The sequence below is a fragment of the Nematostella vectensis genome, chromosome 4 (assembly GCF_932526225.1).
Source record: "Nematostella vectensis chromosome 4, jaNemVect1.1, whole genome shotgun sequence".
NCBI lineage: Eukaryota > Metazoa > Cnidaria > Anthozoa > Actiniaria > Edwardsiidae > Nematostella > Nematostella vectensis.
In genome coordinates, this window is record NC_064037.1 from 8,497,030 (window position 1) to 8,525,006 (window position 27,977).

At 41.2% G+C, this 27,977-nt stretch overlaps 2 protein-coding genes and 1 long non-coding RNA gene across 5 annotated transcripts; 1 reads left to right on the forward strand and 2 right to left on the reverse strand.

The window, feature by feature from the left end:
* Positions 1-14: 14 nt before the first annotated feature.
* LOC116611746 (MAP/microtubule affinity-regulating kinase 3-like) lies at positions 15-15,074 on the reverse strand. The gene is made up of 17 exons (XM_032372257.2): positions 14,008-15,074; positions 13,497-13,792; positions 9,196-9,254; positions 8,785-8,914; positions 8,232-8,276; positions 7,828-7,928; positions 7,278-7,432; positions 6,969-7,129; positions 6,514-6,586; positions 5,396-5,568; positions 4,527-4,560; positions 3,562-3,833; positions 3,160-3,271; positions 2,482-2,704; positions 1,754-1,952; positions 698-1,637; positions 15-223 (listed from the first exon to the last, which is right to left on the reverse strand). Exons 1-17 carry the CDS (start codon positions 14,128-14,130, stop codon positions 119-121), a joined length of 3,201 nt encoding a protein of 1,066 aa, XP_032228148.2. The 5' UTR covers positions 14,131-15,074; the 3' UTR covers positions 15-118.
* On the forward strand, positions 9,041-27,302 carry LOC116611751. 3 transcript variants are annotated; one of them, XR_004293647.2, is made up of 3 exons: positions 9,114-9,287; positions 25,947-25,999; positions 26,504-27,302. It is a non-coding gene; the product is annotated as an uncharacterized LOC116611751 (long non-coding RNA). The 3 variants fall into 3 exon arrangements; XR_007307480.1 differs by lacking the exon at positions 9,114-9,287 and adding an exon at positions 17,787-20,202; XR_007307479.1 differs by lacking the exon at positions 25,947-25,999 and having other exon boundaries at positions 9,041-9,287.
* On the reverse strand, positions 15,367-16,962 carry LOC116611748 (transcription factor Sox-11-A). The gene has a single exon (XM_032372264.2). It carries the CDS (start codon positions 16,672-16,674, stop codon positions 15,757-15,759), a length of 918 nt encoding a protein of 305 aa, XP_032228155.2. The 5' UTR covers positions 16,675-16,962; the 3' UTR covers positions 15,367-15,756.
* Positions 27,303-27,977: the final 675 nt, after the last annotated feature.

Below are 27,977 nucleotides of genomic sequence, written 5' to 3' on the forward strand. Positions count from 1 at the left end.
AGCGGTTGACGAAATACCACGAACAATTTTATTTATTTGTTTATTTTAATTACATGGTGTACAGTCAAATTTTAAAAATTCCTCTTTGAATAATCCAATGTAGTAACTGCTCAGTGTTTCATGCTTGTCTCATGGTCGGCGAATCGACATTTTTGGTGGATGACTTTGCCACAACTCCACTCATGTGTCTCTGTAGCCAATAACGTGCGTCTTTGAGCTGTAACTGGGAAACAAGGCCATGCGTTTGGAGTTAGGTCTAGTAGTGAACGAGTAGGGATAATGGGATACTTGCACTGAGAAAGCACGCAGCGGCCGTCACGCCAGAGTGCGGAGGAAATCTAAATTATTTCAATAAAAATCAGCCCTTTCTGACAAAGAAACTTTCTGGCTGATTTGTAAGTGCTAGATAAATTATTTGTTGTTTTTATTTTGCCACAAAAAGTCTGAGCGCGCGCGTTTTGCCAAAACGTCGTGTGATTTCTTAAGCAAGTCGCCTATTAATGGTAGACCCCCGCATACCCCTCTTCTTGAGCTAGACGTCTAGCACGTACATGTAGAGATTAGTCCAGGGCGACCTCTAGCTCTCGCATCCCGCCTGGCCGCACCCCTACCAAGGTACTTCTACCCTTAGCCATACCTATTGAAAGGTTGCCCTTAGCCCCCAGCCTGGCCCTGGTGCCACGCCTTTTTACCGTACCTGCAGGGATAAATCGTGGTCGGTCTCGTCCACCTGGAACTCCCCCTCGCTGTTCACGTAGTTGATGAACGCTGTTTTGCTCCAGTCGTTAAAGTACCGGATGTTCGGGTTGGCGTTCTTGCCATTTAATTGCTCTTTAAAGGTAATCTTTTTGTCAATCAACCCTTTTCCATGACTGCTCTGTAAAATCGAAGCGGGCTTTGTGAAAATCCCATTCGCCAGGTTGCCTGTCTTGACACGTGGTCGTTTCATTGGTAGCCACGAGTAAAGTTTACCCCTGCAAGTCTTTGTGTAGTTCTTCTGCGCGTGCGTATTATCCGGGGTCTTGTTGAGCTGAAGGGTGGTTGCCTTCACGCTGTATTTTGTATAAATGTCATCTAGATAATGCTCGATTAGAGCCACTCGTTCGGTGTCCTGTAGCTCACGCTCCACCCTCTTTTGTTCACGATCAACTTCTTCCGCTAATTCTCGGTGCTTTTGACGCTTCAGTGACTCCTCTTGCTTTGTTGTGAGTTTTTCTTGCTTCTTACCCATTCCCCCAGAGCACCCAGTCTCTTCCTCAGAGCCCTTGGTCGCCTTGCCCTCGCTCTCCTTACTCGTGAGGTTACTCTCCTGTATGGCGGCCTTCTTCCAGTTGCATTGACTGGCGTGAAGCACGAGCTCTCTCTGCTCCTCCTTCAGGGTTACCCCAGGGTACGTCTTCACACACGACTGCGGCTTCTTCTCGCGCCAAAAACCCTTATGGTTTCTCTCTGAAGAGTTCTTGTTCTCATCAGCGTCAAAAACGTCTTCTTTTTCATTCACATCCGGGCTACTCTTACGCCCATATTTGGCATGGAACTTGTAATCGTGTTGCAGTATTTCTTGAGCTTGCATGATGGACAAGCGCTTGTGGTGGGGCTTGCAGTTGGCAAGGTATCGCTGGTAGATGGCGTACATACTGATGAAAAACATAGTTTTCACGGTTCGATAAAAAAGATGCGACAGTTTTCATGGTGAGGTTACATCCAAAGTCAATGACCTAGCTGTCATGTGGAAGACAACAGTTTCACCTACTTGTCAGTTATCTTGCCCTTGTCCTTAGACCACTTGATCACCTCGCACAAGTCCTTCTCGCTTTTTCCGCCATTTCTCGTGACGTCACCAAGCTTGCGAGGTCTGTTATCTTTGGCCGACTGAGAACAGAGTTTGCGGTACTCCGGCCAGTTATAGACCGTGTCCGGTGTTGGTGCATGAAAGTCCGGACTCTGGGATACTGACGTAGAAAACAAAAGTATCAGACTCGGGCACTGCTTTCATAGAGTAAACTAATGTCAAGAATATCGTGGCAGGAACGTTGTTGGTATGAATTGGGCATACATGCATATATAAAAAATATAAGTGTAAGGGGCGCCAAATTATACTAGGTTAAAGTAAGGATGAGGAGGATGTAGTCAGAAGAACGATAATCTTTCAAAAGAAAGGCCTGTGTCCAGGGGAAAGACCAGGGGCAAGTGAAAGCTGCTGATATAATATAGAAATATGACGCAGCAGACATATACTGTTTATCTATCGTTAATACTCAAATTTGCGGATCCACTTTGTCATTTTAAAGAAATGTATTCGAGCTAAAACTCACAGAATCACCTCCTGCCATATGTTTTATATACCAACGCCTTTCTTTCAAGAAATCCTGGGACCGTCCGTTTGAATTATTTGTGAGTTATTACGGTTGTTGTTCTCAAAAAGTTAGTTGCATACAACAATCCTAAAAGGACAAAATTAGACCCTTAGGTCTTACCAACCTGGTCCAAGTCCGGTCACCTCTGACTGTCCTTTGCCCTGAGAGCCGTAATGCGCAGGCGTTTTTTGGGCAGACCGCATATGTTTCGGTGTTTTAGCGAGCCTGCGTTGCAAGGTCCCGTTCGCTCGGTCAGCCCATGCGATCGTGGATACCGTTGCTGGGCTGTGCGTTTGCCGGGTAACTGCACTCTTATTTCTCCCGTGCGTGGGCTGTACCTTGGTTGCCTTGGTAATATGGGAAACAATGGTTGAATGTCAAGCAGAGTGGCCTACTCTCTCTGTGAGGGGTGGGACGGGGAGGGGGGAAGGGGATATACATCATTACAGAGACTCCAGATAACGCCTAGCCTCTGACGCCAGACCTCAATTACTCGAACCCTCTATAAATCAAGGGCTATTTCTCGAACCCTTGGTAACGCGAACATAAATCTATTTCGAATTAATTTTGTTTTCCTTCAAGCGCTCCTCTATACATCGTAGCCTCCAATAACTCAAACATCTAAAGCGAATTGGATCTTTTATAAAAATACAGCCTACTTGTTTTGTTATTCTGTTCTTCTTTGATATTTACCAAAAAGAGCAAATACTGTCAATCATTCTTCTTTGATCCCTCTTAACACGACTAATTCGCTTTCCCTTGGAGGGTTTTAGTTATTGAGTCAAATGTGTGTTTAATGTACCGTTTTGCTGTGTTCCGGGCTCTCCACCGGTCCATTGTCTTCTTTCTGTTTTTCTTCAGTCTCTTCATTCTCTACGATGTCTGGCGAACTGCAACCTACGGGCTTTCCCCACCTGACATACAAAGAATATGACATATAAAGAAAGAATGCAATGGAACAATTAGTTAGTCAAAACAAGGCCATTAGAGAAGAATTGACTATATGAGGCTTTCTGAAAACAACAGTTTTTTTACTAAATCGCTTCTGTATGTTGTATTGTTTTAGATACACCGCCTAAATATTATTTTCTAAAGATTGCAAACTAAATCATCTCTATCCATTTTGTGTAGTTTTACATCCCACCCTTTCTATCTAATATAAACGTTTAACTGACTGTCGCCGTCTGACACTCTTGACCTTCACCTTGGGGATGAGGTCACGTGTTTCCCGTGCACTTCACTCTCCTCGGTGATGGTGGTATTCTGTCCCGTAGCGGTAGACTGCTTGAGACGTGGTTGCGTGGACTGGGGTCTACCATGGGCGGGCACGCTCGAGCTGCGGTGATGATGGCGCTCTTGAGCCGTTAATCGGGGCTCAGTGCGGTCAGCGGAGCATGACCTGCTTCTGGAGCATGCGCTTGTTCTTCTCTGCTGCGGACCGACCTGACACATTTTTAGGCCTCTAATCTGTAGGATCTGGAGAGGAAAGTTGTGTTAATCTTTGTTTTTTTGTTTCTCAAATTTTTGACACATTGCTGTCTCCATTATTGGGTGAATTTGAATGATAATTTACGTGCGCGCGAAAAACATAAAAAGGCGGGAAAGAAAGTTTCTATACACCTATTTCAATTTGCCAGTGCAAAATGGCAAATGGCAGTTCTAAGAACAATCACTGCTTATGGGTATAATTATTTGTAAGAATAAAGATAATACGTAATATAATCGCAGAAATTATCCACATTTTCCTACATTTAGTAGAAATTTGACGAGTTCCATGGTATTTTTTGATAGCAGAACTGCCATTTGAATATTGTCATTTGCCATTTGCACTGACAACATATTTTGAAGTAGGTGTATTCAATAAACGTGAAAGCGTTGATAGGCGCAATCACAGCAAAGTGTTGTATTATAGGGAAAAAACCTTGTAGAGTGGCGCGACTGATTGTCATCCCAGAGTAACAAACTGTTCAATGCATTTTCACTTCAATTTCTGTTTCAAAGACATAAAATAAAAAGACTAGACAGAAATCTCAATGTAATAGCTGTTGAATCTCTCTCGAGGCGTATTAAAAGTTAGTCAGTCGGCAACAGTTAGCAGGAACTTTAAAAGGAGATGAGGAAGGTGCAGCAAGCGAGTACCCACAAGAGAGAGGAATGCTGATAACTTACATCCAGTGGGCTGCTCTGCTCGCATCTCGTCGTCCTGTGAGAAAGATCACATTTATTTACAGAATTTAGATTTGAGTTGATATGGTCATTACTACATATCGCATCAAATAATGTGAAATATAGATCTAGAATTTTATACGGTCATTATACTGCATATCGAATCATATTTTGAATTCGAGTTTATATGTGTAGCATGGGTTCACTGTGTGCTTACATATCCCCGGTGCACGAGGGGCCCACGAGGGATCACGAGTTGTATTGGTCGCCATCTTGAAATAAAGTGTGTTATTGTTTTGACAACAAGGCACGTCATTACAATACGGTCATTTCTGCATATTGAAACTAAGCATGCGAAATGTGAATTTGAGTTTACATGGGCATCACCGCGTGATGAATCAAATCATGTACTAGGGCACTCCTTTTCTTAAAAGAATTCTGGCTTTTTTCGTAAGCGCTAAAAAAAATTCTTTTTGTTGCTATTATTTTGCCACTAAAAGATTGAGTGCGCGCTAGTTTGCCATCCGAACAGTCAGGTGATCTCTTAGCGCAAGTCCCTTATTTCAATACTTGTCCTAAGAGATCACGTGACTTTTTGGATGGCAAACTATCGCGCGCTCAGGCTTTTAGCAGCAAAATAAAAACAACAAAAAGCTTAAAACTTATTTCGCGCTTACGAATAAAGCCAGAAAGTTTTTTTCCCGATAACTTGAATCTCGAGAGAAATGGAGAAATGGATTTAAGTTATCGGGAGTTCGATATATCGAGGGAAAGCATACTTAGAAGGAACCAGAAATCACTTTGTGTTAACTGGAGGTTCGAGTTACCGAGGGTAATAACTGCACAAGTGACTATGATATATCTGTGCTTACTCTTCTCTCTTCACTCGTTCCATGTTGTCATTAACCTCTCCTTGCTCCTGCCTCGTGGAGTTATCCTCGTTGTTGGCGTGACTCTGCTTGGCGTGACTCTGCTTGGCGTGACTCTGCTTGTCGTGACTCTGCTTGTCGTGACTCTGCTTGTGGCCGTTATGCTTTATGCTGACCTAAAATGTGTTAATACCCGCAGTTAACATGGGAGTTTCAGGCGCGTACCCAGGATTGCCTGGGGTGGGAGGGGTGAGCAATCAAATGTACAATAGGAAAGAGCCTTGCATTTGAAGAGGCGCGTACCCAGGATTGCCTGGGGGGGGGGGGGGGGGGGGTGCGCAATCATAGGTATCATAGGAAAGAGCCTTGCATTTGAAGAGGCGCGTACCCAGGATTGTCTGGGGGGGGGGGGGGGGGGGGAGCGGGTGCGCAATCATAGGTATCATAGGAAAGAGCCTTGCATTTGAAGAGGCGCGTACCCAGGATTGTCTGGGGGGGGGGGGGGGGTGCGCAATCATAGGTATCATAGGAAAGAGCCTTGCATTTGAAGATTCCTTAGGGGTGCGTTTCCTGCGCTCCCTCTGTGTACGCTCCTCAGGTTTAGCAAGGGCGACGAGAAAGAGGACGACGACGATAGAAACAATAGAAATCCAGCACGTGGAGAAAATCCAATCGAGGAAGGGGACGCTTGCACTGCAAACACTATCTGTGTTCTCTAAAGTAGAGAAAAGGTTCTAGTCTTTTTTTAGTCTTTTTTTGGAAGCATGAACTCTAGTCATCTTAACGGAAACTAGCTTTAAATAATTCTTAAAAGAATTGAGCGCTTAGCCTGAAGGTACTTTTTTCGGTCGCATCTTCCAGGCTGTCGCCCAGTCATCCCTGATAAAACTCTTTAATATCTTAACATAGAAGACGCCTGGTTTTTTTTTGTTTAAAGGGGTTACGTCTAGCTTATTTCTTTGGCCATTCGATAATCCGTCATTAAGAAAGACGAAAGACAGCCTGGATGATTTTTAAAATAAATTTTTAGTCCTTTTTGGTTTCGCCCGCTATCCTGAAATGACCAAGGTTTTCTGCGCAATCGATAACCTGCCCTTTTAATAAAGCAGCAAAAAGTGTACCTTGATGACGGCATCTGTCGACTGGTTATCTACATTCATTTTTCTGTGTTGCCACGCAACGTGTTTGTCTCTCCTGCAACAAGCCAAAGTAAAAGTGATCGCCTAAGTGAGTCCTATCCTAACTGTACCCCTACAATGCCTCAATCATTTTACAGATGATGGAATTTTAGAGCGAACACAAAGAATTTTGTTTATAACCGTCTATTTATTTAAAAACTGTCTATTTTATAGGAACAAGGTTGCATTTGTATTTGGTACGACTACTGTTTACGATATATGGATATGTGGAACGAGGGGTAAGAAAAACAATACTACAAATCACACAAATGCTGTGATGTAGTCTCCTGGGCAACCTTTCTTGGATGCTTCCGAATGACTGCGCAAGAGACTAGCTGCGATGTAGAAAGCCAACAATATCAGGCATCACAGCAGAAGATTAATTGATAAGGACGTACTTGTTTCTAACTTGCATTTTCTCTCGTTCTGCATACTGTCGAACTTCGTCGTCAAGTATAAGGTTATAGATACCCGACACGGTGTCGTAACGATTTCGCGATAAGTGCATTTCGATCTTTGACTTCGGCATCTTGGTGAGCGCAGACACCTTGTCTAGAACCTGTGATTGGCAGATTAAAATACTGTCATGATTACCCAGTGATTATAATAAAAGAAAGAGAAGACCTTGTCATAGCGTGTAACTTATTCTGAGCACAATGTGTGATATAGAACAAAAAGGCTTCCAGTGGTCATAAGAAGCCATTTACCTTTGCTATAATCTGAGGATCGACTTCCGGTGCGACGTACGGTTCCAGAGGCCACGTGCCTTTAGACGTCAACCAGGGGTGGGCCATCAGTTCAGTCAGGGATATTCTGAGTTGAGGATTGGGTTCTAGAAGCTTCCGTAGCACATCTCTGCATTCTGTTGATCAATTGATATCAGTGGCCTAGGCACGTGAGCACACGTTATACACGCCCTGATTTCCACATATCCGAAAAAATTGGGGACTTACGCAGGGAGATCACGTGAACTTTCTGGGCCCGTCACACCAGAGAACGACGAAAAAATAAAATCTTTAGATGAAACTAAACCCTTTCTGAAAAAACTAGCTTTTTTCGTAAGCGCTGAATAAGTTTCTTTTTGCCGCTAAAAGCCTAGTTTGCCACCCAAACAGTCACGTGATCTCTTAGCGCAAGTCAAAAGTTCGGTGGAGCCTGATACTAAGATGCTGTATGCAATGTGTAAAATGTTAATGATTGACATCCTTATCAGCTATTAATAAATGTTTTCTATCCGATTCCTATCCAGTCGCGTACCTGGTGAGAGGGTCGCCAGGTATTTACTGTGAATGGCATTCAACCCACGCGACATCTGATCCACGAGGTCATTCCGACCACGCCCACCGGAGTGAGGCGTCCTGAGGATCAGAAAATTAGCAAATGCAGATACGGGCTGCCTGAAAAGAACGGACAATAGATGGACGGACGGACAGAAGTGGGGACGGAGGGACAATTGAATAGATGAGACAGACGGACGGACAGAGTGACAGATAATCGGACGGACTGACAAAAGAAAGGACAGACAAAGGGACGGGCTCAGACAGACTAACAGTTGAACATTCAGACAGACGGACGGACGGACGGTCAGATAAACAGACGTACGGACACAAACAGACTAACAGTTAGTCAAACAGACAAACGATCAGACGGAAACTTCTTACCTAAACGGAAGTTTTCCTACAACCATGCCAAAGGTTATTATGCCTCTGAAAGCAATTAAGGCAGAAGCGTGTTAGCGAGTCTTTATCGGCGCTTTTTCGAATAAAAAACTACATTCACGTTTGGCGTTCATTAGGGGACTTGCGTTTAATAGAGGACTTGCGCTAAGAAATCACATGAGCTTTTTTGGTGGCAAAATCAAGCCAAATAAACGCGACTGCATCCATCACGCCAAAGAACGACGAAGAAATAAAAAATCTTCCTGTCTTTATTAGTAAGAGCTAAAAAGCGGCAAAATAACAGCAACAAAAATAAACTTATTTAGCGCTTACGAAAAAAAGACAGAATTCTTTTTTTTAGAAATGGTTTAGTTTCCATTTTCTGGTGTGACGGGCTCAGTCATTTCCGAATTTTTTTTTTGTTTCATTATTTTGACCTAGAAAGGTCACGTGATCTCTTAGCGCAAGTCCCCTATTTCCGAAACACTGTTCTCATAAAGCATATGAATGGTACGTGTTTATAAGCCAATCATGGCGCGCGTACTAGCGTACTTACAAACTCCATATGTCGACTTCCCCGCCGTAACGACAGCCTTTTTTGAAGAGTTCAGGCGCCGCGTACTCCGGGGACCCACATTGAGTCTTCAACAGTTCTCCACCACTGTATTTGTTGCTCAGACCGAAATCTAAGAAGATTAGGAAACAAATTCCAATTTTTTAGACACAGATTATAGATTGCGTGAGCTTGTCAATCTTTTTGTGTCGTGCCATATTTGGTCATCAAGGTTGAAAGACAAAATGAAGCGGTTTTTCTTTCTTGAATCAGACTTTTTTCCTGTTTGTCATAGAAGACTATTCCATACCACCCCAAAGATGGCTTTGCGCCGAAAGTTGCCGACAAGAAAATTTGAATTTAAACATTCCAGAATTTTGGGGTCCTGTGGCACGCACAGGTATCCCAACTTACCAACAATCTTGATGGTCTTTTTGGACTCGTCCAGTAAAATATTCTCCATTTTGAGGTCCCTGTTGAGAGAAAGTGGAGAACCCTGAGCTCAGGTACGTTTCTAAACCTTTTGATGTTCGTTATTATTTGTCTGAGCATGGCTTACTTTTGTGTCACGAATCGTTCAAAACAAAATGGCGCCAATCTCGAATTCCATCATACATGTGTTGTAATCTAGAGTAAACGCCTCTATTTAAAGAAACGGTAACTTGATCAATATTACGTACATATAATATTTTTATCAATAGAGTTCGTGTAGTATTATAGGAGCAACTTCAGAATTCCCTGCCACAAATGTTCTTCAAAAGATGTGGTGCGGGGTTCCCTGCTAGCGGAGGCCTCTGTTCTCTGTTTTTCGCCGAACTCCAGCCCAGCGAAATACAGCGAAAAGAGGCCTCTGCTAGCAGGGAAGTGGTAGGGTTGTCTAGCTTAGTAATCTACGGTGTCGGTACCTGGGGGGAGGAGGGGGGGGGACTATATCCATGTTGACTTAATAGGGATGGTACTGCTTTATATAAACCAATAATATCAAGGTGGTAATATGGTGGTATATAAACACAGGGGTTAACCAATCATGATAGCAAATACCCATAGATACAGGGGGTAGTTCAGATATTAGACAGGGGTTGTGGAGAGGGAGGAGGAGTTTTGACATTCCATCCAGTGTATAGAGTGAAAAATTAGTATCTTTTTACAAACTAACAAAAGGAAGTGTGGTATTGTGCATGAAAGTTGTGAAAATGTCTGGTATTTTGTGAGGGTTTGAGGGTCTTTTGACGGTCAGGTATTATGTGGAATGTTCTCAGATCTGGCAAGCCTTCATTAAGAAAAAGCACATTTTGGCAAAGGTGATTTGTGTTTGCACACTGTGGCCCTATAGTTATGTGTCTCTTGGGCCAGTTCCTGATCTTTATCAAATTTAAAGGGCTTGAAGTGCTGGGTGCTTTCAGACCCTTCCATCCTGTTTGTAGGTGGGGGAGTCCCACTCCCCTTCCCGGGATACAGTAACATGTAAACAAAGAGTTAACATAAAATCTGGCAAGGTACTAAGCGATGATGAAAATACAAATTTGTCCAGTCAATAAAAGCAAAGGGCGCTTATTGTCGTATACAAACACAGAGCTAAACCAATGATAGCCAGGAACAACCATACTATGAAAACATATGGCAACCAATGATAGCAAAGGTACAACAATACCTATGAAAACATTGGCTTAACCAATGATAGCAATGAACTCTTACAATGGTATATAAATATATGGCATAATGAATGATAGCAAGGGGCCCTTAAATACAGTGGCTTTTAAACGCAGCATAAGTCAGCATTAGAATGACGAATTGCTTTCTGAATTGAGATTTTTATTTGGAATTTGATTGATCCATGTATTGATCTATCTCACATCAATGAGAGAAACTGAAGATATAACCTTTCTACAACAGTTCAATCAATCAATACAATTCAAATAAAGGGGCACTCGCACACTTGTTTTATAGAAAGTTTAATGAAGGATTAAAAAAGTGTGCAACATAATAATATAAGATTTCGCCATTGCCTAAAGGCAGAGCTCCTGCCCACACATGTTTTCAGGCTGTGGAGAGGATGCACAAATCAAAAAGCAATAAGCGTAACCATACTGCAAAACCGTTCAAATTCCATGCAAACGAGAGTGTTTTTATAATAGAAATAATGTGTTTGTTTTACTCCATTTGGTATTTACACAAGCTTTGTGCTTCTTGTTTACACCTTTAAAGGTTGCACTCGGAAAATCCATGGTTCATAACCGCAGTGCTTCATGGGTAACTAATTAATATGCAAATAAGCTTTAAAGACTTATTCAGGTTTGCAAAACTGTACAATTCTTTTTTTATTCTTAAGATTGATATTCACAGACCAGGATTCGGCCATGTATACGAATCGAAGACAAGCTATTAATCAACACAAGGTTGAAAAGTATGTTAAACGCCTCTGTGAAACACCAGTAGTTGCGATGACGTTTCAAGCGTTAGCATTTTTGTCGTAGCAAAATTAAAGGCGACGAAGTGCTAAACGCTCAAAACGTCAGCTAAACTATTCTGTTTCACAGAGGCGTACACCATACTTTTCAACCTTGTGTTGAATCATAGGTGCGCACATGACAAGATTTACGCTTACGGGGGGTCGCGCAGCAGTTACCTAGCTTCGCTAAAATCATTCCGAATTCAAACAACGTGATACTTATAGTGTCAATATCACAGGTGTTTGTCATAACTTTGTCATGTCAAAAAGCGTTTTCGTTTACTCTCTCGGCTTTGATTTTTATTAATGCCCAAAAATGACCTTTCTTGTCATAAAATAATGAAAACTGGATGGCTTTCCTGAACCATTTTTTTAACTTTTAATGCAAACTTCAAAGCAGTTTCTTCTAACTTTTTAGTGTCTTTAATTATATATCTTCGTCATGTGTGCTCTGCTTTATCACAAAAATAATACAGGGCGCATTAATTCTATTGGCTCGAATGTTTGAAAATTTCGAGATTTACGCTTTTTTGTATAAACGCTTATCGGAAAGCATACCATCAGTACTGCAATTAAGTTTTTTTGAAACTGTGGCTTTTACCTTTTATCTCCGATTGTTAATAATAACCCTTGTTTTTTTTTTTAAGAATAGGAGGGACTATACCCCCACTTTTATTTTATCCCGTGGTTACGATAACAATAAGATACCATTTAGTAGTCGCATGCAGCTGCTTTGCATATTCGGAAGCCATTTCAGTGCGTCGCTCTTTTCTTTTGGCCCCTCTTTAGTTGATTCTAAAAGGATAGCATTTGAATGCCCACCTAAACCGGATAATTAAATAAAAGATAAAATCACCAAAAAGCTTTATCCTAGCAAGTAAGGGACTATAATCTCGGCGCTTTTGCCAAGGAAGGAAACGGCTACTCTCCAAACACCAATGAACGAGTGCCCCTGTGATATTTATAATGATTTAAGAGGTACCCGGTAGGACGCATCACCTAATTAGGTTATCAAACCTTTCAAGTTCCATCAATGATTTGAGCGGAAATTACCAGCGCTACCTCCGCCTTTGCGCGCTTAGTAACCGCAATATATGCAATCGCTCAGAAACCACGCTCAACTATGTGCTAGCAAACCACAGACAAAGCTCTCACCAAATGGCAACCCACCTAATCCAAACAAATTGGTCATAGATGACAATACTTGGTACTAATATAGTTTGACGGACAATTATCGGTATTAATATAGTTTGACAAAAAAACAATATGATACAGGTGACGTGTATCAACAAGAAAACCTGGAAAAATTAGGATGCTTCATCACTCTAACAAGCGAAGCCAAAAATTGAACTAAAACTTCATGTTTCTCAATGTACTTTAGCGATGCATTGGATACTGATAATACGACTCAGACAGAGTCCTTCTTTTTATAGCGGACTTAGTGTTGTACCTCATACATTGGTACATGGAAGCCTGTGTTACAGCCGTCACCGAGCTACCGGCTAAGTACTTTGTGTGACTAAAAGAACAGGAAAGCCATAAAAAAACTAAGTAGAACTTAGCTTTTACAACGAATGGCATCACTCAATGGGTATTTATTAGTTATATTATTAATAATTATTTATAGTCATTATCCACGGTAATCTTGCAGACTGTCTCTACGAGGTCATAGCGAGTTATATCACTAAACCTGAGATTGATCAGGAGATTTTTCTAGCTTTCACAATCCAATTCGTAATTTCGCGCCAGCCGTAATCCTAAACCATTGTAATATCTGGAAATATACCCATACTCAATCAAAGCAAATTAGTCAAGAAGGCCTTAGTTTGTAAGTATGCACTTATTATGCATATCGGTTACACTTGCACCGCGGCACTTTCTCTGTCAAGCTCGGGGGGTTTCGGCTCTAGAGGTGTCTTAGGCAGGACCGTCAGTGTTACACAATGTAAGAACGCTTGGCGAAAGCGCAATCCCCCCGTCTTACTCTGCAATACCTGTTGCAAAACTTTTCAAGATAACATCTCAAGGGAGGCTATATATTCACCGTGTGCTAAGCGTTAGTCTTATTAGGCCGAGCGTGGTGTTGGTCGGTTTGGCTTGTTGCTATGGCACCGGCTTCAGAGTCACCCTGACACATAACACGACATGCAGGCATTGTTTAATGACACGGGTGTGAAATTACTGAAGAATAGAGCCGCTTGTGTTGGACCTAATCCCACTAGTCCCCAGTAGGACGTTATTCTGGTACCAGAGGTTACTCACGCACCTGTGAACGATGCCTTGCTCGTGTAAATGATGCAAGGCCGACACTATCTGGCGCACAATCGGCCTAGCTTGTGTCTCGGACAATCGCGACTCCTGGTGTGAGCGGATGAGTCCTAGCAGCTCCCCTCCTGGGATGTATTCTGTCACCAGACAGTAAACCCCACGTTGTTTGAGGGTCTCGTACAGCTTGACAATATTCGGATGGTGTGCTCGTTTTAAGAGCAGAGCCTCGCGTAGAATATTCCTCTTTACGTAGTCATCTTTGATTTTACGAGTGTCAATCACCTTGACTGCAACCTAGAAATCAAAGCGCGATAAGATAAAAAGTGTTGTAATAGCATTTTTTTTAATTGTTGTGGGTTGTGCCTGACTCACAAGACGGGCTGACCCCAAAGGTCCACACGTTCTTTAACACAATGGAACACAATGCAGATAATGCGTTCATACGAAGTTATTGTTTGCTTTGTTTTATAATTGCAAATTCTAGGCCGGTGGAAACATGGATCACTTACCTTGGATTTTGTAACGCGATTAAAGGCAAGCTCCACGAATGCAAAATTCCCTTTCCCAAGACGCGTACCGGAAAGATCATATGTACCAATACGCTTGATCGAAAAGCTGTTTAGGTCACCCATGGCCGTTGATTTGTTTACTAAATAAAAATCCTAGTGAATATTTTGTAAACAGTGCAGACCCCGCGGCATTTGCAATTTACGAGTGGCATGTGTGATCAATTTATTTCGGCCAATCAGAACAAGGCATTGTGGCCGCACGCGACCCGCTATTGTTCGTCATTGTTTGGCTAAGTCAACGCGCGCGCTCTGATTGGATAACGAACACTAGCGCACGCTCTGACGCGTGCCACTAAACCGCTCTACCACTTGAGTCACCAGAAGCCAATATCACCCTAATGCAGAATGCGATTGTTGTATTCTTCCTTTTCGCAAATAACTCAACCACGAGATTTTTTAAGCGTTCCGAAAATAGTAATGCAATAAAGCAAATAATTGTACTTTTCACACTTTTGAAATGAGCACGCGGATCGCGTTATGCCGTGTTCGCGGGTTTATTTTTCGCCGCGTGGGTCGAGTTTTTGTAAAGAAGCGCACGCATGTAGTACACGGTTTAGTTTTGGACCAAAACAAACATTTCTATCCAGGTCAACGATTAAACTCCAGTGCTTGAATACTTTCGAAATTCTAGCGCATAAAATATTTATATCTGGAGTGAATAACGCAATTATTATAAGTTTAATTTTGAATTGCAAGCTTGCTCGACCAAATCAGACCACAACCAATTCTAGGTGACATCTGAAATTTACTCTTGCCAAACCGCGAGTCAAGTGAGCCCACCACCAACGAGCCAAGACATTTGTTGCCAATACTTGATCACAAGTTTGTCTAAATGAAATAAGTGAAAATTAACGATAAATAGACGGCCCAGGTTGCATCCACCGTAACCCCACCCTATGATACGCCGAGCGCTCAACAGCCGCCAGCAACAGATGGCTTGCACTGCGCGCTGATTTACTGTCCCTACGACGTGCAAACCCCTCGCCGGTTCCACGTCAAAAGAACCACACGTTTCTTACTGTAGGTGCGAACAAGTACGAGCAGGGTACCCGTTTTCCCGTTCTTTCGGGTGATAAAAAATTCAGGATGTTCAGTGGGGCGAAACGTGCCGCTCTAAAAACACGATGTTTGCAAGCCGCGCGCGCTAACTCGGGAATTTCACAGGCGCGAGGTTTCGAAACAGATCGTATGTAGGCCCTTGGATTATGCTAAATGCCATGTAACATGCAGTAGCACGTCGAAGCGTTCAAACAATAAATGACTTTTGCCACTCAGTCGAACATGTCACAACACACAAACTCAATTTTCATAATAATATAATTCTGTCGATCTTCGCTCGTATGTATTTTACAAATACTGTCTCTCGTTGCGGAGGAAACTCAATTTGTGCGAATACGGAAGAATTGACATTTCAATTATTATAGTAATGTCTTTTTACTATAAGAGTAATAAAACATCTCTAAAACGAGAATACGCTAGATACATATACAAAGCGTACACTTTAGAACGAGAAAAAATATTCACATGTGGAAGTCTTTAGAAAATTGTCTGGGACTGGCGGGAAGAAACCACCTTACGACTGTGTTATAGAAAAGAATTCGCTCTATTTAAAACGAGAGCCTTGGTCAGCCAGGCTGACCGTATCGAAAGAAAGCTACAAAATAATATTAAAAGTAACTAAAAAATGGACTAAAGTTGATCTAGGCTGTTTTCAAGCCACTGGCCTTGTATAAGTTCGGAGACCTCCGGTGGCGTGTAGAGATCGGGGAAGTCGAACTGGCCACCATTAGCGCCGTCAAGTCCAAACAGCGGCGACACAGGAAGACTGTTCAGATTTAGAGTAGAGAGTTCAAGATTTGGCCAGCCGCTTGGTATTTGGTGGTTGTTATGCGCGGCTTGTTGGTGATTAGAATTTATCCCTTGCGCATTTTGTTCGGTCTTGAAAGCTTGGTCGAAATCTTCGTACAGTGAAAGCTGGTCGATGGGCTCCTCCGGGGTGACTCCGATAGAGTCGGGGACGTTTGGTGGAGGGGTGATAGGTCCTAGGTCCCGTCTTTGCTTCTTGTAAGTAGGTTCGCTCATCGAGTTAAACTTCTTCGCAGAACTCGACCCGTAATAACTACCCATTTGTGCACCGGGTAACGCTTCACGCTTGGTTCCAAGCGCAGTTACCGTTAAGTTCTTACGCGAGCTCTGCTCAGAGGCCGCAGGTTTTGCGTCCCCGGGCTTTGCCTTGGCGGGCTGCTTTTTCTTGCGCGGTCTGTATTTGTAGTCAGGATATGCCTGCATGTGACGAATGCGCAATCTCTCCGACTCCTCTACAAACGGGCGCTTCTCAGACTCGGAAAGCAGTTTCCACCGCTTGCCAAGTCGTTTGCTGATCTCTGCGTTGTGCATGTCCGGATGCTCCTCTGCCATTTTTCTGCGCTCTATCTGGCTCCAGACCATGAATGCATTCATGGGGCGCTTAACGTGCTGCATGTCCGATTTTTTCTTGCTCTCATGCGTGGCTTGTGTGGCGTCTACCTGGTCGTCCATCCCGCCTGACAGAGAATGTGGAGGACTTGGCGAAGCGCGAAACTCGCTGTTCTGTAGCACCATCATCATCACTAGAAACTAATTCAAAATGCAGTCTCAAATGAATGTAAATCCTCGGGGAGTTGTAATTGTGATCGTGTGACACTTTAGTCGCGTTGTTCCACTTGACGGCAGCTAAAAAACAAAATCGCTGGGTTCGTACGTTTGATCAGCTGACCGCGAGAGACCCTTTGTGGATGCGAGCGGTCTCGGAATGAACATTCGCTGCTCTAGCCCTGAGGTAAAGACGATTTCATAAATCAACCTCCGACTCTGCGATGGCTTATTTCTGACGCCGACTGACACGTCATTAGAGCCGACACGAAACCGACCAATCACAGGCCGCGGGACCCGCATCAAACCCCACCTCTCATGACCTACGCCGACCGTGATTGGCCCACACGTACAACTCTACTAGTTTTCATTTAAGTCCTTTTTAAATCACTGTAGGGTCGCGTGTCTGATTTTTGCACGAACCCGCAGAAAAACACATGGAATCGCCGCCATGTTGGCAAGCGCTAGCATGTTTCCTGACTCGCAACATATAAAGCCTAGATTCTCTCCCCGTGTCATAAAGAGATCTCGCCAAGAGATTATAAGCCCTACGCGAGCTTGCTAAATTTCGATGGAAATGTTGTCTCGAGGGCTCGACCACGTGCTCCGAACAATGGCGTTTTGCATCAGTAATAGCACACACACCGGAATATCGTTAATTTGCTCCTGGATTATCATAACATGTCAATATTTGAAGGCCCACGTCTAACACTGATGGCGCTTGTTTTGAATAAGAATAGGAATCCTTACTCGCTCTTGCGTCAGGAACTCGACGCCCAAAGTCCACTCACGTATTTTTTCGCAATCTTTCTCGTAATCGAAGGCTTTAGATGAACTACTACAAATATGTAAAACACACAAAATTTTGTCTCTTTTCTATAAAACAACAAATTCGATTTTTTACTGCACATGTTACGAAGGGTGGATAAATTAGAATTTATTTTGTCTTTTTTGTAATTTTAGTTTGAAAACAGTCGAGTCCATGATTGTTGTTTAGATTGAGCAAGGAGGTCGGGAGGATTTGTGGGCTTTCAGATGATGACAGCTTGTTTTCAAACTTATGCCAGATATTTTTGTGTTTTTAGTGAGATAGAAACTAGTAATAATAGTCAAAAAACTCGGCTAGACTAGCTCTGATGTCATTGATAACTATCTTTTTTCTGTTCCCTTTCTGTTCTAACGTTTCAATTTTATCGCTAATACCCGTTTTTTATCTTTCGGTAAAAATAAGGGAGAGGCTCTTTCCCAAGAGCAGCGAACACCAACCTGTTGAACGTATAGCAACCTGCTGTCAAGGCGGCTAAATTTAGGTGGGTTCCCATGGGAACCGTGACAGGCATCCAATCAGCATGTGGATAGCGAGAACTACGTTGACAGGTGCCAACGTATTTTTCTCTGCTGATCTTTACCGCGATTGGATTGAATAATTTGCAAGGCAGGTGATACCAAGGGAAGCCTACCACGTGCCTAGCGACCGCCAGCTGGCTGTCAATCACCCCTCGCCTCTTCTACATACAATTAATTCGCCATTTTTGCGAGCATGATCCGTTGCCGCGGTTGCCGGTGTTAGCGAGCGTTTTTTGGCGGGCTTTCTAGTCTCCCGCTCGCGAATCCGCCGGCGTCTCAAACTTTGGCTGAAGCCGACGCCGCTATAATTACACCCGGTAGAAAAAAGTTAAAAACAATAAAAATACGTTCCTGGTTGTGTCTGGCGTTAATTCGGAACCCGGTGAGTCGACATTCCTATCAGCCACCTAATTTGTTCGCAGTATTTCTCATTCAAATTTGCGGCTATTATCATTTGGTGGAAGCCATTATCGTGTCACCTCATTATGCATTCGCACTTCAGTGGGGCTCCGTTTTCGCTTGTGATTGGCTGTTACCACCTGAAACAGATGGTTCGCCGTGATATCGAGCCCGGAAGATCTCACAGGAATAAATCCTTCATTTGGGAATGTTAGGATCAGTTTTGACAGCTTATACGCTTGTCCTTTATAACCACTATCGCACTAATACTTAACCTGGAGACGATCGAACCTACGCAATCTCTTCAAAACAGAACACTCTACTCCAGCCTCTATGATATATTTACTCTGTTTGAATTAGGCCCCGTTTCGTTTATAGTTGCCTTTTCGAATAACTTTCATTAACTTTTGCGTGCGAGATGCAACACCGAGTGTGGTACATTTATAAAAGTTAATCAAGAGTTCGCGAATGGGGACTCGACCAGTTTGAACAGGTATTCAGTATTAAGCCGGTATCCTAGTTTTAGGACGATAAACAATTATTTAAAAGTAAGCCATACAAGACTGAGTTTAGATCGATGGTGGAATTCTTATTTAAAATACACTTTTCAAAACCTCCCATAGCATACATAAATTTGATGAAAACTTTCAAAAACTTTTACAAAAGCTAGATAATCTAACTAAACCGATAAATATTCGATGTACACTTTTTGATTTTATACATATGTCAGGGAATATTGTTTGGTATTTCCCTCTGTGGAATGTGAATATCCATTGATATCGTGCAGTTCTCAAGCTAGGAGATTAACTTTTAATTTCTATAAAATTGAGCGGTATTTTGTGTTGTGTGTATTTCTGATTTTGTTGCGTGTAACGTGTTTGGCCTCCCGGCTCACGCAAGACTCGATGGGTTCTTCGGGAGGGCACGGAATGAGAGTTTGCCGTTTCGCCTAAGGCTAACTACCGGAAACTTCTTGCCCGAAAGACAAGCACAAAACTGTTATTACAGATTTTACTATCTTAAAGCTCTAAAACATTTGTTATTAATGAATTTTGGGGCTCGTCAGTTTTATGTTTGAATTATTGGGAATCAAGGAAGAGTATTTGAAAAGTTTTTGTTTTCTTTTGCTGTCACATTTGACGTTTTTGTTTGCTAGCGGGTTGTAACTTGGTGTTGTATTGAAGTTGAAGTGAAGGCAAATTTTCCAAGCTGGTATATCTATATTCAAATCTCGTTAAAGAGTACACTCGTTAAGCTGTTACTATTTCCTAGCGAAGCTTGGGCGGCGAGGTTTCAACTTTCTTGACAGGGGTAAAAGTTTTTATAACTTCTTCAAACCTTCGATAAGGAAGGAATGATGCAACAGAAAATGTAAAACATTAGAACTGAGTGTATGAGAATAAATTAAAACCACGTACAGCGCTTACAAGGACTGTAAATCCGTAGGTTTCGTGATAACTCTGTTTATTTGTTCACTGGAAGACGTTGTTTTCAATTGACTTACTTTCATAGAGTAGTATAAGGGTTTCTCCTAGCAACGAAACACGTATAACTACACTAAAACACTGATGTCATTGCATAAAAGGTGGTCTAAAATAAGCAAGGTTTTGATTTTAGCTTATCCCCGAGAACTGCCCTTCGTCAACATTATTGCGTGATAGGTGGGAGGATTTCCCACTTATTTCCTGTGGAATTTGTGAATTTCGGTGTATTTCACAAGGATGACGCACTCCCCGGTCAGATTTAGAAGCAGAGGCGGTAATTATATCTGTTGCTTAATAATGGTGGTGATTCATCTTTACCACACAGTAGAGTTTAAGACTGATGTTTGTTTGACCTTCGCTACCATTTTCTTACATTTCATAAGCGCCGCATTACCTCAAAAGGCTTTTACGCATTTGTAATTTCGCCCTTTGTCATCTCCTCGTCCTATCATTTTTATCTCTAGAATCGAACATATTCCCCTCGTCAATTCTTTTTTCCTGTTATCAACGTTGTGTGAAAATGAATTGGGACTCTCAAAAAGATGGTTAATAACAGCTAGCTCAAACTGCGACAATTATCGTTCAGAAACTAATACTATCGGGAAATCGTAGTTTTTATTATCGATTTACTGTTCCATTTTAAGGTGTCTATGAATTGCTAAAGGTGTACATTTGGCAATAATACAAAACTTGTTAAAATTCCCCATGACGTATTTCCTGATATTGCCCAACTCTATTTGCACTTGCCGTGTTTTACAGAGTAATTCTCAACCGAAACACAGACGTGATCAAAACAACACCAACAAAATACCACATCAATGAAAATAACACCTGTATTGAACAAATTACTCAAACATTGGCTAATTGGGGTTTCCAAGGCTTTTCGACAATTGTTTTTCTTAATTTATTAGATTCAAAACGTTCGAGGAGAAATGTACGGTAGTGTTCTTTTGGCTTTCCCCTTCTCGAACGTGAGAGAGACTCAGTGACCTCATTGCACGTTCAGTTGAGATAACTCGCAATAAATATTCAACTCGAGACAGTTATTTCCGAAAATTAGCATACTGTTTCCTTCAAATGACTTGTGCCATGTGAAAGTTATGTTTTGTGAAAGTACTTTTCTCAAATACGCAGTAATCATTTAGCCATAAGCGAAAAGTTAATTGCGTCTGTTTTATGTATTCGATTGATAGTTATTGATTTTGATGTTTTTATCGGTAAAGCAGCAAATGTAACAGAAAATATGTTTAATTTAACGGGAAGTAGAGAGTCTCTCAAGATTCATTACAGCAGCATTATTCTTCAACACCTAAAAGGGAATGAGCCAAGATAGACGATTTTGATACCTGATTTAAAGATGTGCAAATCTAGGCTTTCTCAAGCAATAACAACCCTCTTTCCAAGCGGTTAAGATGATATATGACATCTTTATGACACTCATTCAATGTCCGACATCTTACCCTGAATTCATTTAATTACTTCTTATGCAAAACCGGAAAAGGGGACAGCAAAACAGACTTCGGCATCTTTTTACTGCTCTTTTAGACAGACACTTCTGTGTCGCTCATAATTTGATATCTAACAGATCAAGAAGTCCTAGTTAACGCCATGTACAATTTTGCAACAATGCCAACCATTTCGCAAAACTCTCAGAGTTGTTTTACTGCCTGCATGAATTCTAATTAAGGGGGATTTTATATATGGAAGCGAGCAGTGGGGCTCGAATAAATTTCTCTTTGTATTTACAGTCATTTACAGTGTTTATCTTGCAAATAAGAAGGCTGATATTAAATGTGGTTCATCGCGGTAGTAAATCATTAGGAACACGAGGGAACCGGATAGGAGTTTCGTTGATGGTGTGGCGCGATGCAACAGGTGATTTCAACCAAAACCCTATTACCATTGCAAGATTAAGTTTACAATTTATTAACTACTCGTCTGCAAACCATAACGCCATACATTTCAAATCCCTCTTTGAAAATAAAGGCTCTAAAAACACGTTTGATATTGACTCCTTTGATTTTGACTTTAATAACTATTTTTAAAAGACGAGTCTTAAACTTGTATCGTTGTATTTGGGCAAAAATACGCATTTATAGTTTTAAGATCGTTCCCCATGCAATCTTTATTTGATATTTAGCGGCTATATGTTTTTCATCGTGACACGACAGATATGTTTTCTTTAAAATTTTGAGGATTTCTGTTAATTATTCTTTCTTATTATTTATGCGCCCGCCAAAGTTTTCGCTTTGCCACAACACCTTTAAAGTGCATACGTCTGTAGCTTGTCAAAACCAAGAAATAAGAGCTAAATAAAAACTAAGAACTTATGAGCCCGGCAGATAAAAAGAGAGAGAAAATGATGGTATACAAACTTAAAGGCTCTAAAATTGTGCTTCGCTCAAATTAATGACACACAAGTTCAGGATGAATTTGTTTGTAGTAAATCAGTCGTATATGTCATTAGATATCTCTAGATGTTTATCTACCTATTTCAGCGTTTTATATACATAATGATTTTGCTGACCCAATTAATGCGGAACCGAAAATTAATTACGCACATTCGGGAGAGAAAAGGGACAACCCTTAATCTGAATTTGTTTTAGCCATAGCCAGTAATTTACGAGGTGAGATGCCGAGAAAGATAAGACTCATGCTTTAGCTTTTGGGATAACCACGGTCTGTCCTATGATATATAAACACTTTAAGTAAGAAAGTTTCAATGTTTTAAAGACCCAAAAAAGAGAAAAAGAAAAAAAGATCATCGAGCGAGGTTTTCCGAACAAAGCTAACAGTTAAATGATTGGTGTAAAAGTAGACAAGTGTTTCTAGGGACAACCGACACAACGCCGAAAGTACAGGCTAGTTGAATGAGCGGGAAAAAAGAGGAGGCGAGAGAAGATATATTGATATAAAGACAAGGCACAGATCTCCAAGAAAGCACCCGCTCGCCCCAGGCTATTTTTATCTGCCCCAACCTCTCCCGGTAATACTAGTGATTTGATAAAGAGGGATAGAATATACACCTCCCCAACATTTGTTCCCCAATACACACAAACGAAAGAACTTAAAAGCCTCGTTTACACAGCACAGTTGGAAAGACCAAAGTATCATTGCTCGGCATGTTGCAGGAAGTTCTGTCGGAAGTGACGAGCATTTCCCAACTTTCGTTATATCTTTTTCTTTTTTTACGCACTAAAACTTCAATGCTGTTCGCTATCAAGCTATTTAATCTTGTCTACTTTAGCTTTTTCTTCGCAACAACAACTTTCTGATCGCCGAAAACTCGCGCCGTGAACGATATGATAGAGTACAATAACCAACAACGTCATAGCAACAACGATGGAAGTGTATTATAATTTTTGTTTAGTCCGAGAATCTGTTCTCATAAGGCAAGTTGATCAATGACTTTTGGTTTGAAAATGCCTCGTAATGATTTTTCATTCATGAATAGCAACCCATAACAACAGAAATTAAAATATCAAAATATTCTATTATTTTATCCCCTCCAGCTGCACTAGGGCCGATATAAATCAGAACAAGGATTATAGCCACAGGCATCTTATTGATGCTCTTAACGTGTATTTCCTGTGCACTTAGCTGATCATTTTGACAGTGATAGGGTTCCATTCTTTGCGGATAGAGGCGACTTGTTGATGGCATTGCGCGAGTGGGGAAGGGAAGTGTGACGTTGGAAGCAGGAAGGGTTCCATTCTTTGCGGATAGAGGCGACTTGTTGATGGCATTGCGCGAGTGGGAAAGGGAAGTGTGACGATGGAAGCAGGAATGGAGACTCTAAGAAAAGAGAGGAGTGTCATAGAAAAGGGGTAGAGAAATGCGCCCATAGTAAAGGGTAGAGATAGGTAGTAGCGTAGCTAGGGCCCGGGGCGGGAGGGGGGGGGTACTCCCTATATCCATCGGACGGGGATCATCTTCGTATCTTTTAGGGTGTATATTTGGATCTTGGGTATCTTTTATGGGTGAAAATGAGAATGTCCAGATTATTTTTACTTGGGTATCTTTTAGGGTGCTATTATAGCCATCGCTCATCTCACTTGTAGCTCATGAAAGAACGTTAAAACGTATCAATCGGCGGTGTTTTAAGATCACTAACCAGCGAAAAAATCACACAACCCACGGTATCTTTTAGGTGGTAAATTCGTGCCTAACCACGCCTACTTTAGTATCTTTTAGGGTTAGAATATAACCAGACCACGCCCACTTTAGTATCTTTTAAAGTTGTTTAAAAAAAAAATCCCGACAATGATCCCCGTCCGTTTGATATCGGTGTCCCCCCCGGGAGCTAGAGTTTTTAGGTATGCGGAAACATGGATAAAGCCGTGAGTTTGAATAAAGAGCACACTGCTTATTCTTAACAAAAAGGGGAAGGTGTTGTGTTAAAAGCCGAATTAGAAGACTTGAATAAAAAGGGAAAGGGGAAAAGAGTAGAAAACGAGTTAAAGGGGAGATCCCCCCCCAGAAAACCAGTCCTAGTGCCCGTGCTTTCTTCTCGTGCAGTCATATTCTGACAGCCTTCACCTTATTTATGGGCATATAAATGGTTATTATCAAAATGGAGGTTACAGCCTGTTTATTGTCTCGGAAGATCACACAGCAAGGGGAAGCTATTATAGTGTTTTATTCGATCTATTTCTAGCTCTTTTGTAAATACGCTTCTCATTTATTGTTATTGTATACCCGTTGTGTTATATGTTGCTGACACCGCCTAATAGTAATAGCCTTGATACGAGAGACGGTAATAAGCTAATGTTGAATTGATTTATTTAAAAATGATTGAAATGTTAGCGGATGCATAAAAAGTATGATACAAAGAGTGACTAATGAAAAGAAGTGTGAAGTAACCTTTTTAAGTCGCGTTAATCGCTTCTGCTTCCCCTGGTCACCTAGCATGAACTCTTGAGAAAACCACAGGTTAGAACTCTTGGGTCACCCCAAGAGTTCTATCTGTTCTTATAGAAGTGGTAAGTACCCTTTATCAGCACCAATTCAACAGGTGTCTGTTAATTTGTAAAGTGTAATTGGTTTATGGGGGCAATTAGTAGCAGTGCTACTATAGTTACCAATTTGGTTAAAATCCGATTTACCGAAACATTAATGGGATTTATTTATCTCAAACGTGCCAGAGCAGGTGGAATGAGTGGGAATTTGGCTTATTTCGCTTTCATGCAAGAGTTCTTCCATCGTACCACGCTGGCCACCAGTAATGAGGACACTAGAAAAGTGCCAGTTTGCGTTTTACGTCTTGCCATTAACGAAACGATAGCGTTGTGTTCAGCTTATACCAGCCAGCATATGGAATGGAGGGATTGTTTGTGTAACTTTGGACCACTTTAAAACAATTTCTGCATTTGGCAATTAAAACTAGCCGTTGGGGAAGGGTGGGACGGGGACTTTCTTTTCATTTTTGTTGCGAGTAAGAGTCCTGGATTGCACGGACTAAGTTGCTTCAGGGCGGAACGTCTAATCATTGTGTTTATGTGTTAATCATTAGGAAAGTCCATGTTTCGACAACTTTATTTATTTAGCCTCCTTGCGACCCATACACTTTTTTATAAGAACGTCTAATTCACATTTGAGGCTGGACCGTTTATTCGTTTGGAGCATTTTTAGGCTAAATGTTCTTAACGGTGATTTTAATTTTTAGTGTATATAAAAATGTATGAATGATGAATTGATAGGAAGAGAATAGCAATAATATATAAAGGTTATTATTATGAACACAATTTTATTTTGCTTTTTAGAACTCACAAGACTAGCAAGCAATATTTTGCTGCTATTTAAAATTTCGTGAAATCTCAGGCTGGGCGTTCTCATAAAAAAGGGCTCTTTCATAAAATAAGTGTATTCCTGAGGCTCTCTTGCTATTTGTCACCTTGTCAATTAGATAAGTTTTACATTTTCTTTATTTTCCTTAATCAAATTTCGATGGTATTAGATGAACTTTTCCCACATTTTCACGACCTAGTTAATATTGTTTGCCATGGTTTCGCTTTTTAGAGGATGGAATCTGATCGCAGCCTAGCAACGAACTCTACGAAATGGGCAATATGGTACGATCTTTGTTGCTATGGTGAATACGAGCTACAAAGAAAATCGTTGGATTGACGTTTTGAGACTCAGAATTTTTTTATCCCCGGGATGTTTCCCGTTTCCCAACACCAGATGGTATCCACTAAGTAAAAATCAATAGGTTCTCAAGGCCTTCTTATCTCCCACTCAACAACTCAATATACGTATTGAGACTAAGCACTCCTATGACACTCTATGTCTACTCTACTCCCATGTTCTCTTGCTGGTTGTTATACCATGATGAAATACCACTTTCTCTTACGTCTACGATGTGGATGTTTACTTACTACTATTACTTACACCAAAATAAAACTGTGATCCTAAAACGTATACAATACGACGATGATCGAATTACTTTGCAAACAGTAGACAAAAGAAAAATATTATGGCATAACAACTATATATTGTTGTTCAGAGAAACGGAAAAAAATAAGGTGAATACTTTTTTTTTGCCAAGCTTACTATACCTCTTATTCTATTTTTAGATTCATAATTGGATTAAAACTGCTTCGGACCAACTACACCAATACTTCTCTATGATTGTGGGGAAGCAGACCCAGAATGGAATGTTTATGCTGTCGTGCGGGTTGAAATTTTCCCATAGCTCATCACAAGTGACCAACCTGTCTTTATCACCACGCGGTATGCAATAATAATAAGACGCGTAGCGTGACCGAACATGTTGCACCGATCAAGACCATGAAACAATACGCTACCTGCAGTACTTTTGATTCGCACAGTCACTACCTGCCTTGTCAAACAAACCGGTCACCCTGTGCTATCATCGACGGTGTAAACAAGGCGCGGGAATGACTGTTGTTTGGATTCTTTGGATTTGATTACTCAGCAGTACAGCTGTTTGCTTCTCGTAAGATGCTGACCTTTTGCGCAATAAGACATACTTATTTTGGGGGGACTGAGTAAATAACTCTTTTTTAAAGGCCTGTTTTTTTAAAATAACGTCCAGCATAAGATTTCACCAAAATTTAAGAACATGCTAAAAACATGTCAAGGCAGTAACATTTTATTTTACAGAGTCATATTATTGTGTTCATAATAGCAACCATAAATATCATTGTTATTGATCATGTATATGATTCTCTTTCTAATAAATTTTGTAGTATCATAAGTTTATAAACTAAAATTTTAAGAACATCCTAAAGAACGTTCGACGTTCTTATAAAAGAGTGTACTCGAACATCAAGAGTTCCCGTAAAGCTGTTGACACGAGAATTCCCTGTAGTTTCGTTGTTTATTCTGTCGTAAAAAATGAAACACCTGTCACCTGTGTTTAGTGTGTGTGCACTAGAATTGAAACCTCAAGGATTTAAACGAAGAAGTTTCGATATAGCAGAGCTAAGTTTTAGTTAGCTTGTAAAAGTTCAAGTTAGCTTATAGAAGTTTAGGGAGTGTTAATTAGGTACACCGAGTTTGGGGGGGGGGGGGGGGGAGGGAAGATATTGTGGGAGTGTGTGTGTGTGTGGGGGGGGGGGGTCCAGATTTTTAACCACCAAAAGGGAGGGTGGGGGGGGGCTCCGAAAATAAAAAAAATCCTCTAAGCGGGGGAGTGCTCTAATTTTTTTAAGAGCCGTAATGATATTATCTAGTTTAAAATTAGTTGAAGCACAAATACAGATTAAATATAAAGCCGAATGACCAATGTATTTGATACTTTTGTCTTTATAAACCATATTAGTATAAATCTACTCACATACTATCACGAATCCTGCAATTTGATTGGCTCCCGTACTCACTATCTATTGAGCGATAGATAGCGAGTAGCGAAAAAAAACCCGGCGTTTTTCACAAAAACAACATAAATTATTATAAAAATTTCAGTTATTCGAAGGTAGTATGTAAGTGGATTTATACTAAAACAATTAGACTACTCGTAGTCTAATTGTTAAATATAGATACTTCCATATATATTTGACATAATCAGATATATACAAATGTATA